The 9327-nt window shown below is 44.1% G+C and overlaps 1 protein-coding gene across 1 annotated transcript in view; it reads right to left on the reverse strand.

Moving 5' to 3' along the window:
- The window catches only part of LOC120801830 (rho GTPase-activating protein 20-like), a 36112-nt gene extending 35551 nt beyond the window's left edge, over positions 1–561 (reverse strand). Inside the window, exon 1 of the mRNA XM_040149102.1 lies at positions 281–561. Within this exon, the coding sequence (XP_040005036.1) occupies positions 281–373 (93 nt within the window). The 5' untranslated portion in view covers positions 374–561. The remainder of the gene's footprint in view (positions 1–280) is intronic.
- Positions 562–9327: the final 8766 nt, after the last annotated feature.

The following is a 9327-nucleotide window of genomic DNA, read 5'->3' on the forward strand; positions in this document are numbered from 1 at the left end:
AACAACCCTGAGATTTTTACACAGAAATAATCTCTATTAAGTCTCTAAATTCACTTTTGAAGACAGACACACTGCACCGAGAGTTCTTGCAGGGACACCGTAAGACTATGATACCACTTTCACACCTCACGAGGGTGTACTTCGAATACACTGATTTCTCTGCAATGAGCGCACCGGGCAAACTCGGTGCGCAAAAACGCACACGCCAGGACGCAAACCGTGTCCAGAGTCAGCAACTCCATCAGCACCGAGGGTCCCCACAGAGGAGCGCCGCTGTTACCTTTTTGCTGTCGGCGAGCGCCTTGCTCTCTCCCGTCAGGGAGTCGGACCTGTTCTGTCCCAGTGCCCCCTGCTGCGGTGACATGGTTTCCATCAAGGCTGTACAGATCCACGGGGCCGAGCGCACCGACAGTATATTCCCATGGTACGAGCGTAAGTCCCAGGTTTATCCGGCGGAGAGCAGGGCACGAGTCCGCGGAGAATCCATGATGGAGAGGAAGCCGAAGCAGAGCAAGAGGATGGGAAAACCCGGGGCGCTGTACTCCAGTCTGTGCGTCTCCGTCTGGGCGCTGCTTGTTCTGAGCGCCGCAGCCCCTGGTCCGCCTCAACTGGCTCTGACGCTGTAAAGCCGGCGTGGGTGGAAACACGAAACTTCCGCCCGTTGCCTTTCAGAATAAAACCAGTGTGTATGAAATCCAGGAGCTTTTCTGTGTAATGCGGATGAGCAACATCAAAACAAAAGAGTATCAAGGAGAGATACGAGGAGGCACTGTTGACAAGTGTCAGCAGTGCTCAGTTTAAGCTACAGACAACCCAGGGAACATCCAGTGTTACACTACAAATGACCACGGATGGACACCTGAGCAAAGCTGGTAACTTCCTGGGGCCCCAGACCACATGTCCTCCTGTCAGTCGGTTTTGATGATTTAATTAGTTGCAAAGTTGTCAAGGAATTTGCACCACTAAACAGCAATATAAGTAAGGCAGATCCTGGTTGATCAGCTAATTTTGTGCTCGTATCTTGTAGAAATAATCTACAAGATATCAAAATCTGGTTTATTTTTTAGTGTGTCTGAACATGAAAATGACCATGAATGAGCAGCTGGTTGCATTAGAATTGGGTTTAGGGACCCAGATGTTTGCATTAACAAGGTATTAATCTGAACATATATATATATACATATTCACGTGTGCTCCAAAGATGAATATCAATACAAAAAACAATAACAAGAACATAGCTCACAATTACGAGAAAATCTAGCTCTTGTGCTTATGACTGTATAATGTAATATACAGTATAGTGTTTGTGACTTGTGGAAATTTCTGTTAGATTAAGCTCTCCTCTACACTTCCAAACACACCTCTGAGATTGTAACTTGTGTGTGTTGCCTCACTTTCGTCTCTAATCTTCTAATCATCTGTAATATGGTTTTAACACTACTGTACATCTTTTTACGAAATTGTTTTTGTGTTACATAGAAAAATAGGCTTAATCTAATACTTACACTGAGTGCAAGATGTTGGATGATCTGTACTCTCCCGTCTCTTCCTCAACTTGTTTCGCCTCCTTTATTTTGGAGGCAGAACTAACCTCGGGTCATATCCTAACCTAAACTGCGTGTCCTGATGCAGCTCATGTGTGTGAACGCTGGCTTTGGTTTAACTCTTGAGCTTGTCTGTGTACCTAGAAGGCAGTGTTTTTATTTGAAGAATATGTAGAATATTTGAAGAATTGCGTGTTTTCCTTGTCTGGCAGTCAGTGCCGTATAGAAGCTGACTGTTCCTGTACGACAGGAGAGCGGTCTGCAGAGGGTCCGGGGCCAGGTGTAAGAATGTGCTCCCTGGGCCAAGAATAACATGACTGATGAGGAGGAATGTACACGGTCTTTCTTTTCCTATATAGGCATGACGCATAATGCGTTTGCCTTATAGCTACAGATACAGTACGCCTCACTGTAGGTTAACTTCCCGAGCGGATGGGAGTGTTTTCAAAAGTAGAGTGCACACCTCCATTAAAGCTAAAGTGATTTGATGACCATGCAAACGGAGTTCTGGGATTTGGGATTTAATCGCTGTGTCCATTGGTTTCACAGTTAGGACTTAAATGTTACAGAGGAACCTGGAAGTAGATAACCATTAGAAATCAGGAATTCCCTGGAAATCCCTTTGTTAGTTTTCGTAATTTCCTTTTAACGGACAACCAAAACACGAGGCCGCATGTGTGAGGCCTTTTGTCTGTCACAGCAAAAAAAAAAAATCATCCAAATCTTGTATCCGACGGGATTGTTTCCTTCAGCAAACCAGGCCACTGTCTCCTCTGCACAAACACAAAGCTATGCAACAATTGCCCCATCTTATCTGTCCCCTGAAAATTGGCATGCATATGATGATAAGGGCATTGATAGTGCTCGGCCATCCCCTTTGATCACGTCACAGGCTGCACGAAACAACAGCCGGGGAATACTGTCGGCTTCTGTCTGGAGGATGGCTTCAGCTCTTGATGAGCAGAAAACTACATTCCTTCCCTCTGCAACTAAATCATCCTTTCATCAAGGGTCCAGTGTGGCCAAGTCATATTTGTTTTTGAACTTAAATTGCACTTCACGTGCCCTAGTTTTAGGGGTTAAATGACTGCCTTTGTTTCCTGCTCTTTTTTTTTTTTTTCAGGAGTAGCCTGTCTGGAGGGATCCAAAGCAAAAAAGCGTGACTAAATTGAGGGTGTGTCAGAAATGTGGTTGGAAACGCCGCCGGTTGACGGCGACTGCCACTGCCACTGCACTGCACTGTTTTGTTTCTACCTCTTCAGGTTTCCACTCAGTCACTGGAAGACGCCGGTGTCTTGGAGTGGCTTTTCTTCCAGTATCCGTGGAAAAAGCAACACGTTTCTCAGTGATAAGTTAGAAACACACTGTTTTTTATTCAGCCCGAATCCCCAGAGTGGGTCACACACTTCGCTGTGAGACAGCAGCCAAACACTCCCAAGATTTCTCCCCAAGCCCGGACTGAGCTCGAGCGAGTGACTTCAGGTCGGTAGCGATTCTCCCCTCGAGTGAAAGACGGAGAATCAATGTGTTGTCCTTGTGAAAATCACCTGACATTTCCTTTGGAAGTGTACCTGAAGGGGAATGTCTCCGTCGCGCCCGGGGAGTCGGGCTATTGATAACCTGAGGCCGAGGAGAGTATTGACCTGGATGGCAAACAGTCGAATCCAGAGAGAGAAAATGAGCTGGAGAGAGTCCAGAGCTCTGACAGGAGCAGCACATGAGCGCTTTATTCTTATCCGCGTAGGGTCAGAGTGTTAGCGGTTCACTTTGCACTGTAAACCCATGCACGAATGCACCTTCACACACACACACACACACACACACACACAAACACACACGCTATACATAGCTGAATATCTATTTAAAAAGCACTCTGCCCTTCCCTCCCTCCCCCCTTTGAAAACAAACACACATGCTCACGTACAGGGAGGGTGAGGAAAGGCCACAGGGACGAGATGAGCAGTTTTAGAGGCTCTAGTAGACTGACGGATGGATGGATCCAGGGAGGGATGGATGTGTGACCGACGACAGAGACGCTTCAGGCAGCCAGGGAGTTGCTGTGACCCAAAACGGCATCCGCCACCCTGGGACGGACACTTTCCCCACCGCCGCCGCCACCACCGCTGCTGCAACTTTAAGAAGCCAGGCTTCCGTTGTGCCGGCTTAAAATAAATAAAGACGCACTTTTTCCTTTTTTTTTCTTCTTAACAGAGTGATCCAGAGGTTTCTGGGCGACAAATGTTTGAGTTAATGGCTGTGAAAATTCTGGAAAAAATGACAGCTGGGCGGGAAATAATTTTTTTTTTTTGTGGCATTTTTCTAACCCTACTGCCGTGTAAGACTGTAGTCTCTGGTCACGCCCAGTGTTTTCAAAAAGCAATATACAGCTTTAGAAAACTTGAAAGACTCTGTTAGGGCAGATCACATAACTGTTTGTTGCATCTTATCTGTCCTGTGTCTCCTGTGTGAAAACATCGCTCAAGGCTCTTTTACTGTTTAGAGTATAATGTTGCATTAACCAGGAGCCCTTTCAAAAAAACCTGAAAGTGACGATATTCTGAGTCCATCGTCTGTTTAGTCCTCGAGGATTTACGATCCGGCCTTTAAAGCCTCTGAGACAAACATCAGGGTTAGTTATAGAGGACGAGATGGCGGAAATTTCAGCATCATTCTCCTCCACAGTCAGTGTGTCTCTGTCTCTTCCCATTTGTCTAAACATTGTGGCGCGGAGAGGCTGAGGCAGATCAGGCCGCGGAGACATGTGGAGGAGACAGACGGAGGCAGCCTGGCAGAACCAGACTGAGACAAAGCCTGTGGTGAGGAGGAGTGACTCAGGTGGAGGAGAGGGAGGGAAGACATCAAAAAACACATTGTGCTGGAGATGGAAATTGTGGGTTTCAGCTGCCTCTAACAGACCTGACACGAGTCGTATGACGTTGTCAAGGCTTGTTTTAGCTCTTCAAAGTACCAGATGCTTGGGTTTTCATCCCATCAAGGACACTTGAAACTAGATAATGTCTTATATGTTATGTAAATTGTAAAAACTAACCTTCTGCTTTTTTCCTTTGTTTTGCTAAATTACAACCGGGGCCTGTTAATTACACTCTTGTGACCTAAAAGCAGCTGGTGTATTGAACAGTTTATGTAATCTGTCCCCACGTCAGGTTAGAAAGTTTAACCAGAGTTATTTCCAGTTTCTTATTTGTCTTTTCTTCAGAGGTGTTTCTCGAAAAAAAAGAGCTGAACGTGCAACATGTGATGCTTTTCAAAAAGCCCAGGACGAGTGATTTTCCTATATACCGTAGAGAAGTAGTTGGAAGGGGGGTGGGGTCAGGGCAGATGGTAGGGACTACAGAGTATAGGACTCTGACAGTGGAGTCAGTGGTTTGTGTCCTGACTCCCACATGTCGTAAGTTTAACCACGTTAGTCCACTAAAACAACTGGTAAAGGTTCGAGAAAGATTTGTTTAACACTGAAAATGTGTTAAACAAATCTGCCTCCAGAGGCTCTGGGAAAAATGAGAAAACTAAATGATGAAACTATGGACTATAAATAAATGTGCTGAATGTGGAATCTAATTATGATTCACTGTTATTTGCTTAGTGTCTACAAAAGTCACTGCCAACAGTTTTCATGCGGGCTATTTGTTCAGTGGAAGATATTTTTCAATGCTGTGAGCAGAACAAATGAAATGATTTTCACCTCCACTGTGCAGGGAAGGACGTAGAAGTCTCAGAGTCTCATGTAACAAATCCATGGGCAGATAAAACAAAAACTACGTGCATGGCTTGAAACTACATGCGGCAAGTGGAAAATTATACAATTTTGTAATATGGGTAGAGTGGTCCTTTAAGTTGCCACTTGTCCAACATTTTCTGATACCTCTGTGTTGTCCTAAACCCCACCCGTCTCAGACAGACAGACAGACAGACCGGAGATCATTCAGTCAGTCAGACAGGGAGATACTGAGACAGAAATCAGAGAAACAGACGGTTTAAATCTGGCTGTTGGCCTGTTACATCTGCTATCTTTTTGGGCGCGCACACACACACACACACACACACACACACACACACACACACACACACACACACACACACACACACACACACACACACACACACACAGCCCTCCTCCTCCTCCCAGACCTTATAACCCTGCTAATCTGATTAGCACAGTCTCCCTGCAGAGTTGGGGATGCTACTGACACACTGCAATGTGCATGTTTGTGCTTTATTGTTGATTTTGTTGTTGTGACTGCACTATGCTGACTGTGTGTCACTCTGTCGCACGTGCAGCAGTGCGTTGTCTTCGCTGTATGTTTTACTTCTGTTGTCAGCATGTCGTACTGGCAGAAATATACATGACACACAAAACTAAACACAGATCCACAACACAGAACCCACACGATATATGTTATTTTGATTTTATTCTAAATGTTAGCATGTTTTTTCATCTGTGTTCTTTTTTCAATTATTATATTATATTATATTATATTATATTATATTATATTATATTATATTATATTATATTATATTATATTATATTATATTATATTATATTATATTATATTATATTATATTATATTATATTATATTATATTATATTATATTATATAAAGCAGACACACAGTGCATGACCCATGCCTGCCTTTGGGTTCAATCCTCAGGCGCTGCACTGGATTTTAAAGTCCAACCCGTAATTTAAACACCCGGAGACTCTAACTATTTGTAATTCTTTAGCCACTGAATTTTGTCCAACGTCAAAATACTCAAAATACTCTAAGACATTCTGAAAGTCTAAGAAACTGGATGAAAGACTTGAGAACGTTAAGAAATGGAGCTCAGTTGTCTCTGACCAAATAATGCAGTGGGTTAAAGGACTGCTTGGGACTTCTGAGGATGTGGGCCCAATACTTATGAGGCTCATTGAACTTTCAAGTCCAGCACCCAGACTGAAAGACTGAAAAGCACTCAGAGAGAAGCTCCCAGCGCCACCGCCAGCGTGGTGGGTTCGTTTCCAGCTCTAAGAGGGTCAGCGGTGCAGCGCTTTGCTCAAATCCTGCCCAGTTTCGGTACCTTGAGCATCAAAACCAGCCCTGCTGGGGTGTCCTCCACCCTACTCTCTGGAGAGGCAGAGGCAGTGGCTCGTGGAATGGAAAACCATGGGTGGCTGAGGTTTCACTGCAATGTGAAGTTTCGAAGTTTTGAAAGATGTTGGAAGATTTTTGCAACTGTAATAAAGCACCAGTACTAAATTAGCCTACTACATTAATAGCTGCTAATATACACTGCATTCACTGTATGTAGTTATATTTGTCATACCAAGAGGCTTAAATGTTAAAGTAACGGAGTTAAATGATCCATTCTTGAAAGCCTTTCTATGTAGCCACGTCCCAGTCTGTGGTCACCACATATAGTTTCCACTGCAGGCTATGGAGGTCCCATCCTAGACAGGTAGAGACATCAGCCAGTGTTGCAAGTCCCCTCTTGACAATCAAGAAAATGTATTATGACAGAGGACCTTAAGTTTTATTTCTTCTTTGTTTTTTCAAAATAATTAGAAATAGTTGTTCACTCTCGATCGGTGTAGTCCAACAGTCGACTGTTGGTTGGGATGTGTGTGTGTGTGTGTGCGCGAGTGGGGGGTTGTCTGCTTAGACAAAACGGGACAAAAGTAATTCAGAGGATGAAGCGGGATAGGGTAAGTTAATTCCTCAGGGCTGACAGCGGACTGTGTAGGTGTCAGTCGAGAGGTCCTGCTGGTCTCAGAAGCAGGTTCAACCCAACAGGGTTTCTGTGTGAGAGCAGCTGGGGTCCAGTGTGAGCACGGGAGTTTGGATCAACCGGTCGAACAGTGATTGAACTTTTACTGGGATTTTCGGGGACACGTGGGCATTGGAGCGACTTTGAAATTTATAGAAAAGGAAGCAGATATTACAAAAAGAGAAATGTATTTAAAACACGCTGACATTGAACATTCAAAAACCTCACTGAAGCTCTTACGGGGTTTTGCAAAATCGTATCAACTAATGTCATATCTTTTGTCTCTGTGGCTATTAAGTTGAAACCACACTTAATTACACCTTCTCACTTATTCAGCTGCCTGTTTCTGAAGTGTATGCCTAAACCACAGGCCTTCAGTCCTGCAGGCTGACCCTCATGACCCCATCAGCTAAACACTGACATCTCCAAACAAAGGTCATCTTCTAATTTATCTTTTCCCAAACAGGAATCGGTCACATTTGACCTCCATAAATGTTAGCACAACCCTCTTCAACATCACTGTGCAGCGATATTCTTCCATAAATAACTCAACATAAAAAAAATCCAGCACCATGTGGGTCATGTGGATGTTTTGTGATCAAGAATGCCAGAGAGACTGCTGCAGGGTTCGGGATTTGGTTCACAGAGATCTCATGCTGGTCGGTGTTCTGCTGACTGACAAAATGTTTGCATTCACTGATACACAGCGTACGTTTGTGTATGGAGTTGCCCCGGAATTATTGATGTAATCACAGCGGATCGTCGCGCCGCCAGGAAATGTTTGCATACATCTTTGGCACCGTGAGATTTGAAATTTCTCCATCCAAACACAAGAAGAAGTCGTGTCAGCAAGCAAAAGTTTATTCTATGTGTGATCAGGGAAAGCTTGGGTGGAAAAAAAAAACCCCTTTGGGCAACAGGTCTATTCAAAGGTCGTCCTTACATCATCTGAGCGAAATTCTTTCCCAAAGTAAATGCGGTCACATCTGACCCTTTAACTTCAGAGAGAGCAACAAAGACTATTTATCTGCGCAAAATTAGTTACAGAAAGGAAAATGAACACAATTTACGACTCAAGAAAGAAGAGAAGATGCCGGTGAGTTCAAATCATTTCATTTCCAAGTACAAAGCGCTCCCATTGTCCACAAGAGCGATGGCAGCCCTGAAATGTTGCTGACTGCTTGAGGCGAGGATTGCTCTCAAACAGTTTGACCTTCATGTAGTGGATAAGTTGGCGAGTTAGAGACAGCATGCAGGAGCTCGTTCATGAATTTCCTTTTAGGCTGCCTGACTTTTTTCCCTAAAAGCTTTGACTGATGAATGGGTTGCCTGCCGGACAACAGTGTGCTTGGAGATGCGTCAATTAATCTTAAAACTCGTCAAAGAAAATGCAGAATAATTGCTGGTTCCAGCCTCTCGAATGTGAGGATTTGCTTTTCTCACTTTTACATCTTTGGATTTGACTGTGGGTCGAACAAAACAAACTATCTGAAGATCTTACCTTGTGATTCGTGATGATGATGATGATAATGATTTCACTTCATCACTTCTTACTTACTAGGGTTGTTCCCGATAGTCCAAACATTATTAATAGTTCATCCATTCGTCAACATTCACCTAATCAATCAAAACCGCCCCCTGCTAACAGCTAGCCAAGGCAGTCATGTCACTAACCAGACAAAGCCATTTGATACATGCTCATATCCGGTCCATCAGCTAAGCCCTCTGCGAGGGCTTTACACCCCTGACCTCATCAGACATGGCAGCAACAAGTCTGACAGCTTGACAAGGTGGAGCAAAGAATTAGACTTGTTAGAAAACATCACCTCATTCAGGGTCATAGTGGTCCTTCCTAGTCAAGTAGAAATGTTCTGAACGGCTTGCAAGGAAATGTCGGGTAAATTAACTTATTTGTAAGCATAAAATAAGGTATGCTTCATGTTTGCCTCCATCTGTGATGCTTTTCACTGATGTCTGTGGTGTTTCTGCACTGAATTTGCCAGAGATCAGCCCCGTC

This window comes from Xiphias gladius, chromosome 16, assembly GCF_016859285.1.
Source record: "Xiphias gladius isolate SHS-SW01 ecotype Sanya breed wild chromosome 16, ASM1685928v1, whole genome shotgun sequence".
In the NCBI taxonomy this organism is placed as follows: Eukaryota; Metazoa; Chordata; class Actinopteri; order Istiophoriformes; family Xiphiidae; genus Xiphias; species Xiphias gladius.